General features: G+C 39.3%; 1 protein-coding gene across 3 annotated transcripts in view; it reads left to right on the forward strand.

Moving 5' to 3' along the window:
* Window positions 79-12,575, forward strand: part of SMC5 (structural maintenance of chromosomes 5) — a 104,448-nt gene continuing 91,951 nt past the window's right edge. For all 3 annotated transcript variants that reach the window (XM_005683721.3, XM_005683722.3, XM_013965974.2), the window contains exons 1-2: window positions 79-369; window positions 6,114-6,255. In XM_005683721.3, coding sequence (XP_005683778.1) covers window positions 179-369; window positions 6,114-6,255 — 333 coding nt within the window. In that variant the 5' untranslated portion in view covers window positions 79-178. The remainder of the gene's footprint in view (window positions 370-6,113; window positions 6,256-12,575) is intronic.

Consider the following 12,575-nt stretch of genomic DNA (forward strand, 5'->3'; position numbering starts at 1 on the left):
GGAGGGGTGGAGGGGTGGGGCATACCCTGTGACGCTACCAGGCAGGGACTGCGCAGGCGCCAGGGCGGGCTCTCGCGCAGTCGCGCGCCGCGCTATTCGCGCGGGAGTGGGACGGCGGCGCGCTGGGGCTGTAGGTAGGTGGGAACGGAAGCCACAGCCAGGAAGAGAGACCGCCAGGATGGCGACACCGAGCAGGAAAACGTCCACTCAAAGCCCCCTGGCCTCCAAGAGAGCTCTCATGAGTGATCCCTCGTCGGAAGTCCCGAGCAAGAAAAAGAGTTCGGTCCCGCCGGCTGCGCCACCGCCACTGCCGTCGTCCGGGCCTTTCGTGGAAGGCTCTATAGTCCGCATCGCGATGGAGAACTTCCTGTGAGTGACCGGAGGCCGAGCCGCGGCGTGGGAGGCCAGCGGCCGGCACACGAGGGCCGCAAGCGGCGTGCATGCGGGGGGCGGGTCGGTCGAGGTGTGCCTAGCTTTTGGTAAATTCGTCCGGGGATTGCTTTGAGGATATTTACTTGTGGGCCGTGGAGATTGACGTGTTTGTTGGTGTGGTAGGTGTGTGCCTTGTGTGTTGCAGTTCTTTAATTCCTAATGCCAAAGTTGTTTGAAGGCGTCAAATGGCGGGCAGTGGACGTAGTAGGAATTACATGTCCTCCCGCTGGGAGTCACGGCCTGTAGACATAATCTGTAATTCACAAAACTATGGTCCTGGGAAGTCAAAAAGCAACGGTTAAATCAGTGCGACAGGGACGCTGTGGCACATTTCGTGAAGAGATGGCAGTTGCCAGGTGGACAAAGATGGTGATGGTTGTCATGGATGGAGACATTTCCTGAAATGTACCAGAAAATTAAGCCCTGCTCTCAGTTGTTGCGCTACCCAGCAGAGCCTTGACTTCTTCAAATCTGACTTTCTTCCTGGTTGCTTTCTCACCCTTCAGACAGCTGATCATAGTATTCACTTCAGAATTTAGTGAGGATGTTGTAACACAACTACCGTGTATCCGTCTAGCACCTTGCAGTTCATTTGTCTGTTATATTTTAAGCTTGCACAGTGGCCTAAGGAAAGCAATTACAGTAACAATAACGACATTTTTTTTAAAGCATCTGTCCTGTGCCAGGTATAGAAATAGGTACTTTATTTACACAGTACCCTCATTCATTCCTCATAACTCTTCATAGCATCTCCACTGTTAAGCTCAGAGAGGTTGATTTGCCCAGGTTTACTCAGCTGATAAGTAGCTGTATTGTTGTTTTAATTCAAATCAGGAAAGATAAATATCAAATGAAGTACCTACCATAATTATATTATATATGTGTGTGTATCAGGATGCCCTCGGGGCGCAAAGGATGAAATGATTAATTTCCTCCACAGTTGTGAGAAGGGCCTTGTACTGGAGGATATGAAAGTCTTAAGGGAAGAGCATGGAACTGCCTGAAACAGTTTGCTGTATTTAGTAAGTTTCCAGTATCCTAGTATGATTAGGACATAGGATGTGAGTGAGTGTATGGATAGAGTGATACTGACGATATATAGCATTATTGAGGCTCTGTGTTTTCTGTGCTGAGAAATTGCAACTTTATCCTGTAGGTAGCCAGGATGCATTTTGAGTAGGGCATCATATGTGGCTTGGGCTTCTCAGGTGGTGCTAGTGGTAAATAACCTGCTTGCCAGCGCAGGAGGGTTAGGAGACAGGGGATGGATTTCCTGGAGGGCGGCATGGCAACTCACTCCAGTATTCTTGCCTGGAGAATCCCATGGACAGAGTAGCCTGGCGGGCTACATCCATAGGGTCACAAAGAGTTGGACACAACTGAAATAGCGCACACGCGTGCACCTTCATGTGGTTTATATTACTTTGGAAGCAGTGTGAAGGATGATTTAGAAAGGGTGCAAGATTGGAGGCAAGAAGGCTTTTACAGTATGAAGGCAGAGATGATCGGGATTTGAGTCTCGCAGTGGGAAGTAGGAGCAGAAAGAAATAGATTTGACAGGATTTTGTCTGCAGATTAATTGCAAGGCATCGGGGTAAAGGAGAAGTGGAGTATTTTTTCTCAAGTCTCTCTCTTGGCTAATTGGTATAGAGCTGTGCCAAAGAAGAGGTAATTCTGGGAGGGTAATAATAAATGCCTTTTGTATCTTGTGTATTGAAGTTTCCTGTGGGACATCTAAAAGGTCTTCTATGGGCAGTATTTATAAGGGTTCAGAGCTTATAGGAAAATGTTAACAGATGAGAGACTTAAGAATCATGCATATAGGTAATTGTTGAAATTGCAGAAATGGTTGAAATTGCCTCGAAGGGAATATAAATAGAAGTCCAAGTACAGAGTTCCAGAGGAATGCCAACATTTAAGGGTAAACAGAAGAACTCACAGATTTGAGAAGGAACTGTTCAGGGAAGTAAGGGGAGAACTGTGGGAGAGTATTAGAGAACCCAAGGAAAAAGAGTACTTCAAAAAATATCATATGATACAGTGAAGTCAGATAACAGTACAGAAAAGAACCTGCTGCATTTAGCAGTCAGGAAATCTTTGGCGCTTTGAGGTAGGGGAAGTGGAAAACTTTGCAGTCATAGAAGAATGAGTGAGTGTGAGGAAGTAACGCTTGGATGTGAAGAGGAGAAAGAAAAGGTAGCTGGAAAGCGCAGAACTAAGTAAGATTTTGTTTATTTCTATGAGAGGACTTTGAGTTTTAGGAACGCAGTAGGAAGACTAGGCCTAGAGAACTAAAAGGGCCTGGAAGAGAGTAGTCAAGGGAAAGATTCCTGTGAGTTAACCAAGTCCATTGGGATTGAGAGTAGAGGGAGGAGATTTCTAGGCAGAAGTAATAGCATATGCAAAGGCTTTGAGAAAGAAGGAAGCATAAGATAGTCAAGAAATTGAAAGAAATTCCTTATAGGTAAACTTTAGAGGTCTAATTAGAGAATAGGGGAAGGAGACAGAAAGTAGAAAAAGATGATCTAGACCTAAATCATGAAGGGTCCTATTTGTTTCTTTTTTTAAAAGCAAGATATGTCAGATTTTCTTGTTTACCAACATTATTTGGTGATAAATGGAATGATGAATGGGTGGGTAGTGTGAACAGAGGTGAGGAGACAAAAAGAATCAAAGATGATGCCTAGGTTTCTGCTGTGGGCAGAGGAATGAATAAGTATATCCTTTACTGAGAGACTACAAGAGTGGTTTTAGATGTTTTTTTTAAAGGCTTATGAAAAAGTAATTCCGGTTTTGGACTGTGAATTTTAAATTATTATAGCTAGGCTCAAACACATCTTTAATGATCAAAATAGCAACCATTACAGTCAACACATTTTTGCCAATAAGAAATAAGTTTGTTTATTCTTGTAGCATAAAAATCTGTCCTTCAGGATTCGACGAACTCGTGGAAAGCGTTTTCTGTCTCATGCTGGTTGTGGAAGTGATTTGCCTGCAAAACGTTGTTGAGATGCTTGAAAAAGTGGTAATTGGTTGGTGATAGGTTATATGGCTGTTGAGGCAAAACTTCTTAGCCCAATTCTTTCAACTTTTGAAGAGTTGGTTTTGTGATGTATGGTCAGGCGTTATGGAGATGAATTGGGCCCATTCTGTTGGCCAGTGCTGGCTGCAGGCATTGCAATTTCTGTGCATCTCATTGATTTGCTGAGCATACTTCTCAGATGTAATGGTTTCTTTGCACCAGGATTCAGAAAGCTGTAGTATATCAGATGGGCAGCAGACCACCAAGAGAGTGACCATAACCTTTTTTTGGTGCAATTTTGGCTTTGGAAAGTGCTTTGGAAAGTGCTTTGGAGTTTCTTCGTGGTCCAACCGCTGAGCAGGTTATCACCGGTTGTCATATAAAATCCACTTTTCATCACATGGTTTGTTGTTGCATACAATAAGAGAAGACACTTCAAAACAACGGGTTTTTTTTTCTTGGTCTATTCATGAGGTACCCACTTAACGAGCTTTTCCACCTTTCCAATTTGCTTCAAATGCCGAATGACCACAGAAGGATTGACATTGAGTTCTTGGGCAACTTCTGGTGTAGTTGTAAGAGGTTCAGCATTGATAATCTTCTCAATTGGTTGTTGTCAACTTCCAGTTGCCGGCCACTGTGCTGCTCATCCTCAAGGCTCTCATCTCCTTTGCAAAACTTCTTGAGCCAATGCAGTTTCATTAGCAGTTCCTGGGCCAAATGCGTGGTTGATGTTGTGAGTTATCTCTGCTGCCTTACAACCAATTTTGAACCCATTTTGAACTTGAATAAGAAAATTGCTCGAATTTGCATTTTGTTTAACATCATTTCCCTAGTCTAAAATAAATATAAAATAAACAGCGAGTAATAAGTCATTAGCAAAAAAAAAAAAATGTGCATTAAAATGATGTATAACATAACCACATTTATTTGAAAATCTATTCCAATATCAAACAGCAAAGTTCAACAATGCAAAACCACAGTTACTTTTGCACCAGTGTAATAGTTTTGAATATGTTAAGTTTGAAGTGACCGTTGTAGGACATCCAAATAGAGTTCTTGAGGTGGGAATTGCATCTGTAGGTCATCTGAACTGACTTTCAGTATATCGATGTTACCTGAGGCCATGGAGAATATATGAGGTAGTAGATAAAGTATGTAAACTCAGCCTCTGAAATTAGCTTTTTCAGGGGGAGGTCAGAGAAAAGGGAACTCACAAAAGGGAATTTCCAATAAACATATTGTAGAGTCAGAATGGGTTTTTTTTTTGCAGAGGCTTTATTTAGTTTTTGGCAGCTTTTCGTGTTTATAGTGTTTGTGTGTAACGATATAGGTCAGAAGTTTTCATGCTTTTTTCTGCTGTATTTGTTTGCTTAAATACCAGTTACATCACTATTTTAGTAAGACAGTTCACAGCAGGAAAATCAAATATTAAAAGAATGGAGCTGCATGTGTTGATTAAGAAGCTCCAAGTCAGATAATTTTCCAGATGTCTGAAATTCCCAAACTAGTTTTATTTTCAGTGTTGTAAAGGGTTGTTTCAAGACTCTGCTGTTACTAGAATAAAGCTTCTGAAAAGACAGGTGGGTGCTCTGCGGAGAAGTGGGGTTGGAAACCTGCCAGAAAATACTTTAATTTACCACCTGTATTTATTTTATTACAACTTGGAATTTCAGAATTATTAATTTCTTGGAGTATTAAAGTTGAAGTGTGCTTGGTTAAATTATTTGAATACTTAGCAAGTTAGTAATAGGCTAAGCTTTTACTCTTGGGGAATTAGTTGGTAGCCAACTGAAACTGTGGGCACGGGACATTACTTATGGGGTCCAGTTCCAGATATTCAAGGACATGGTACAAAGATACTGAGTCAGTTTCCTTCACATCTTGCCATAGCTCTCCCTGAAGACTAATATGGGTTAGATGCTCCTGTTGCAGGTAGAGAGCAGGACAGCATGCTGCTTTCTAGTATGAGGGAAAGTTACCGACGTGCTTGGTGATGATGCACTCTTGTTTCCTCTCATAGGAATAAAATTTAATTTGTACTACAAATAGATCCTGTGGTGAATGTCTGGCAGCATATTAAAGGAAATTCATGTTATTTTAAAAAGTTAATAAATTAAATTATTGAGTTGATATATTTTCAGTTTTCTAATTATAATAAAAGTAATTCGATTGACTATGATAAGTTTCTAGTAAGCATTTTAATTCAAGAGAAATATAAATGTAAAATACACAAATTTAGAATGAGCTGTCACTTTACTTACATATAATTTGTTTAAAAACCATTTGTACAGTAGCTTTGATGGACTTTCTCATGTATTAGAATTACTAAAGAATAAATCATATCAAACTTCACTCTATTCAGCAGACTTAATATTTGAGAAAAATTATGTGAAGTTTTATTTTCCCATGAATGTTCTAATTTTAGATATACTTTGTTACTTTTTAATTTCTGTCACTGACAGACTTTTTTTTCCCTGTAAATTATTAACAACCTATAGACTAATGTTACATTAAAATTTATAAGGTTAGTTGGTTTTTAAAGAATTTGAGGAAGCCTATAGTTAGTGATACGGGTAAAGCAAGAAAAAGTGCTGTAGTAGGAAAATATTCTTCACTTCTTGTTTCTACTTAGTAATCTCACCTCTTTATAATTTAGGACATATGATGTCTGTGAAGTATCTCCTGGGCCCCACTTGAATATGATTATTGGAGCTAATGGAACAGGGAAGTCCAGCATTGTGTGTGCCATTTGCCTTGGATTAGCAGGCAAACCTGCTTTCATGGGACGGGCAGATAAGGTAAGTTAACATAGGTACTTTTAACAAAATTCAAAACCATGAATCGCTTTTGGTAACAAATCAATTTCTTCATCTTAATTCCTTGGGTATGGCAAATGTGTTGTGCTTGAATATAAATAATGAAGTTGGCAGATAGAGACACTGAGGGAAGATCTCCATTTTACAGAAGTAGTTTGCTATATACCTAGAGAATTCTCCAAGTGTGTAACACCTTCAGCCTTAGAAATAGTGTAAGATACAGCTGTTTAAATGTATGGATGGACTTGTGAAAAGGAGAAGTAAGTTTCCAAAGGGCACAAACAAAGTGATTTGGATCCGAAGATTGCTGCAAGCTCTGAAGTTGTTTTTCCAGAGTTATTTGCTTACCTTGTGCCCTGAAACCTGGTTTTGAATTCATTGTATAAAATTGGGGGTCCTGAGGGTATAGAAGAGTTAGAAGATGAAACTATGAGTACTATGTGTAGCAGGAAAAACAAAAAATTGCAAAGTGGGGCTGCTTATCTCAATATTATCTCTGAATACAGTAGTAGAAGGAAAAAGAAAAAAAATCTTTCAAACAAGCCTCAACACATACATTGTAATTTTAAAGTGGCCTCACTTAGTAATATCTCTTGCAGAAGCAAATGAAATCCTCTGAAGGAAAATGCTTTCAATACAGTCCTCAAAAGAAACCTAATGTAAAGTTCCAAGAAATTCATGAATCCATACCCCGCAAAATCACAAAGCATAGGAGGAAATGAAACACCAAAAATGAGAGCTAATAAAAACAACAGGCTGACCTATAGAGCTTGTATATATAGAATGTAAACTAGGAATATTTGGTTTATCTGGAGTAAGTAACAAAAAGATAAGGTAAATTTGAAAAAGAATCGGTGAGAATATAAATAAAAATACATGGGAGAGAAACTTGATGGACAGGTAAAACAACAAAGCAGACATATTTGAGAATATGTGAACCAAAATACTTGACAGTTTTTCTAAACATGAAATATAGAGCTAAAGCAAAAAAATTAAAAGTATGAAATCAAGATTGAGCCCTGATAGTTGAAGGAAAATAATGGACTAAGGAAGAGGCAATATTCAATGAAAGAATGACTAAGAATTTTCCAGAAATGTTGAAAAACTTGAATCCTCAGATCCATTGCACCTAAATATATTCCAGATGGTGTAAAAAATACACAAATAGACACATTGTAGTAAATTTTAGAATACCAAACATGGTAGTCATATGGTCTCAGAATATGAAGGGATTGAAAGAATGGTCTGAGATCCTCATAAAGAAACTTTAAAAGTGTTTAATTTAGGAAGAAGGAAAATTATCTCAGAGGAAAGTCTGAGAGGTAAAAAGATGTGATCAATGAAATGGTAAACATGTAGTAAGTATTAGTTGCTTAATTGTGTCCAACTATTTGCAATCCTGTGGACTGTAGCCCACCAGGCTCCTATGTCTATAGAATTCTGCAGTCAAGAATACTGGAGTTGCCATTCCCTTCTCTGGGGGATCTTCCCAACCCAGGGATCGAACCCGGGTCTCGCACATTGCAGGCAGATTCTTCACCATCTCACCAGTGAAGCCTACTAAACATGTAGTAAAGTTATGTGTAAACTGTATAAAATAATACTGATGTCTCATTTGTCAATTTTTTAAATCAAAGAAGATAGAACTAAATGTTGTCAAAGCTGTGATCAGAGTTAAAGTATTCTCTGTATTGTTGGGAGAAAGTTAAGATAATTGGTTAGCTTAAGAGTATATTAAGTTAAATATGCATTTTTAAGTTTGTAGAGTAAACCAGTTTAAAAAAAAAAAAAAAGAAGTCAAAATATGTAACTTCCAAACAGGAAAGATTAAAGTAGGAAGAGCAAAGTAGAGGAAAAATAACCACTGCCCAAACAATCCAGAAGGAGTCTTGAGAAAGGAGAAAGAAAAAAGAAACAGAAATGTGAAAAAGGACATCATTAGAAAACATAAAAAGAGTGGAAATCCATGCACAATACATTTCACAATAATTATGACTGCCATCAGGGCATTACAAGAATGCAGCAGAGGTTTATATATTCATAATATAAGAATATTATGAGACTCATTCCACTAAAGCGTAAATATTTTAAAAGTTGTGACTGTATATATTTCTACAGCTATTTAAATTATCAAAACTAACTCTTAAGTAGAGACGATAAATTAGCTGGTAAGTTTTTTTTCATAGAGAACACCATACAAAAAAAAAATGTGGATTAGTCCTAATAGCAAAAGTTGCGGTTTACACGGAAATGTGACTTTAGGTACCCAAATCAATCAAGGATAGCATGAGAAAATAACAAGCTCCTTTCACTCATGAATCTGGAGGCAAAAATCACACACAAAAAAGGAACTTTAGCATGTTGAATTTAATAATATATAATGTATTGTGACCAAATCGAAGTTATTCAAGAAATGAGAGATTATTAGTAAAAAAAGTAATGTAATAAACCATATTTTAAAGAAGTAGAACTCAATAATTTCTCAACAAATAAAAAGCATTCAGTTAAATTCCACAGTAATTTATGATTAAAAACTTTTAGTAAACTAGGAATAGAATGGACCTTTCTTAATTTCAGGATATATCTGTGAAAATGTACATGTCAAAGTTACCTACTATCATTACTGTTAAACATTGTATCGGAAGTTCTAGATAGAAGAGAAAAGATATGTGTTAAAAAGAAAGAAAACTCTCAATCACAGGTTGTAGGAATGTCTGCTTAAAAACCATAAAGAAATTCTGGCTGAGCCTCCTGATGGATTAATATACAAATTTAATAGGGTTAAATCACCTATCAACAGAAAATTGGATTAAAGATTTACTGAGCATGGCCCGAAAACAAGACCCAGTTTCTCCCTCAGTCAGTCTCCCATCAGGAAGCTTCCATAAGCCTCTTATCCTTCTCCATGATGGGGCAGACAGACTGAAAACCACAATCACAAAAAACTAACCAATCTGCTCACATGGACCATAGCCTTGTCTAACTCAGTGAAACTATGAGCCATGCCACGTAGGGCCACCCAAGACAGACGGGTCATGGTGGAGAGTTCTGACAAAACGTGGTCCACTGGAGAAGGGAATGGCAAACCACTTCAGTATTCTTTCCTTGAGAACCCCATGAACAGTATGAAAAGACAAAAACATAGGAGAACTCCCCAGGTCGGTAGGTGCCCAATATGCTATGGGAGATCAGTGGAGAAATAAGTCCAGAAAGAATGAAGAGATGTAGCCAAAGCAACAACAACACTCAGTTGTGGATGTGACTGGTAATGGAAGTAAAATCTGATGCTATAAAGAGCAGTATTGCAGAGGAACCTGGAATGTTAGGTCTGTGAATCAAGGCAAATTGGAAGTGACCAAACAAGAGATGGCAAGAGTGAACATCAACATTTTAGGAATCAGCAAACTAAAAAGGACTGGAATGGGTGAATTTAACTCAGATGACCATTATATCTACTAGTACGGTGGGCAAGAATCCCTTAGAATATATTGAGTAGCCATCATAGTCAACGAAAGAGTGTGAAATGCAGAACTTGGATGCAGTCTCAGAAACGACAAATGATCTCTGTTTCTTTCTAAGGCAAACCATTCAATATCACAGTAATCCAAGTCTGTGCCCTGACTGGTAATACTGAAGAAGCTGAAGCTGAATGATTCTATGAAGACCTCTAAAACCTAGAACTAACACCCAAAAAAGAATCCTTTTCATTTTAGGGGACTGGAAAGCAAAAGTAGGAAGTCAAGAAATAGCTGGAGTAGCAGGCAGATTTGGCCTTGAAGTATAGAATGTAGCGAGGCAAAGGCTAACAATTTTGCCAAGAGAATGCACTGGTCATATAATGCACTGGTCATAGCAAATGCGCTCTTCCAGTGACACAAGAGAAGACTCTACACATGGACGTCACCAGATGGTCAGTACCAAAATCAGACTGCTTATATTCTTTGCAAGCAAAGATGGAGAAGCTCTATACAGTCAGCAAAAACAAGACCGGGAGCTGACTGTGGCTCAGATCATGAAAATAAATATTGCCAAGTTCAGACTTAAATTGAAGAAAGTAGGCAAAACCACTAGACCACTCAGGTTATGGCCTAAATCAAATCCCTACTACTATACAGTGGGAGTGAGAAATAGATTTAAGGGACTAGATCTGATAGACAGAGTGCCTGAAGAACTATGGACGGAGGTTTGTGACACTGTACAGGAGGCAGTGATCAAGATCATCCCAAAGAAAAAGAAATGCAAGAAGGCAAAATGATTGTTTGAGGAGGCCTTACAAATAGCTGAGAAGAGAACTGAAAGACAAAGGAGAAAAGGAACATAATTCCATTTGAATGCAGAGTTCCAAAGAACAGCAAGGAGAGAGAAGAAAGCCTTCCTCAATGATCAGTGTAATGAAATAGAGGAAAACAATAGAATGGGAAAGACTAGAGACCTCTTCAAGAAAATTAGACATACCAAGGGAACATTTCATGGAAAGATGGGCACAATAAAGGACAGAAATGGTATGGACCTAACAGAAGTAGAAGATATTAGTAAGAGGTGGCAAGAATACACAGAAGAACTGTACAAAAAAGATCTTCATGACCCAGATAATCATGATGGTATGCTCACTCCCCTAAAGCCAGACATCTTAGAATGCGAAGTCAAGTGGGCCTTAGGGGAAGCGTCACTACGAACAAAGCTAGTGGAGGTAATGGAGCTTCAGTTGAGCTATTTCAGATCCTAAAAGATGATGCTGTGAAAGTGCTGCACTCATTATGTGAGCAAATTTGGAAAACTCAGCAGTGGCCACAGGACTACAAAAGGTCAGTTTTCATTCCAGTCCCAAAGAAAGGCAATGCCAAAGAATGCTCAAACTACCACACAATTGCACTCATCTCAGATGCTAGCAAAGTAATGCTCAAAATTCTCCAAGCCAGGCTTCAATAGTACATGAATTGTGAACTTTCATATGTACAAACTGGATTTAGAAAAGGCAGAGGAACCAGAGATCAAATTGCCAACATCTGCTGGATCATCAGAAAAGCAAGAGAGTTTCAGAAAAACATCTATTTCTGCTTTATTGACTATGCCAAAGCCTTTGACTGTGTGGATCGCAACAAACTGGAAAATTCAAGAGATGGGAATACCAGACCACCTTACCTGCCTCCTGAGAAACCTGTGTGCAAGTCAAGAAGCAACAGTGAGAACTGGACACAGAACAACAGACTGGTGCTAAATCGGGAAAGAAGTATGTCAAGGCTGTATATTGTCACCCCACTTACTTAACTTATATGCAGAGTTCATCATGTGAAATGCTGGGCTGGATGAAGCACAAACTGGAATCAAGGTTGCTAGGAGAAATATCAGTAACCTCATATATGCAGATGACACCACCCTTACGGCAGAAAGTGAAGAACTAAAGAGCCTCCTGATGAAAGTGGAAGAAGAAAGTGAAAAACTTGACTTAAAACTCAACAGTCGGGAAACTAACATCATGACATCTGGTTTGGTCACTTCATGGCCGATAGATGGGGAAACAATGGAAATAGTGAGAGACTTTATTTTGAGGGGCTCCAAAATCAGTGCAGATGGTGAGTCAGTTCAGTTCAGTCGCTCAGTCGTGTCTGACTCTTGGCTACCCCATGAACTGCAGCACGCCAGGCCTCCCTGTCCATAACCAACTGCCAGAGTCTACCCAAACCCATGTCCATTGAGTTGGTGATGCCATCCCACTATCTCATCCTTGTTGTCCCCTTCTCTTCCTGCCCTCAGTCTTTCCCAGCATCAGGGTCTTTTCAAATGAGTCAGCTCTTCACATCAGGTGGCCAAAGTATTGGAGCTTCAGCTTCAACATCAGTCCTTTCGATGAACACCCAGGACTGATCTCCTTTAGGATGGACTGCTTGGATCTCTTTGTGATCCTAGAGGCTCTCAAGAGTCTTCTCCAACACCACAGTTTAAAAGCATCAATTCTTTGGCTCTCAGCTTTCTTTATAGTCCAGCTCTCACATTCATACATGACTACTGGAAAAACTACATCCTTGACCAGATGGACCTTTGTTGGCAAAGTATTGTCTCTGCTTTTTAATATGCTATCTAGGTTGGTCATAACTTTCTGTCCAAGGAGTAAGTGTCTTTTAATTTCATGGCTGCAGTCACCATCTGCAGTGATTTTGGAGCACCAAAAAATAAAGTCAGCCACTGTTTCCACTGTTTCCCCATCTATTTGCCATGAAGTGCTGGCACCGGATATCATGATCTTCGTTTTCTGAATGTTGAGTTTTAAGCCCACTTTTTCACTCTCCTCTTTCACTTTCATC

This window comes from Capra hircus, chromosome 8, assembly GCF_001704415.2.
Source record: "Capra hircus breed San Clemente chromosome 8, ASM170441v1, whole genome shotgun sequence".
Lineage (NCBI taxonomy): Eukaryota > Metazoa > Chordata > Mammalia > Artiodactyla > Bovidae > Capra > Capra hircus.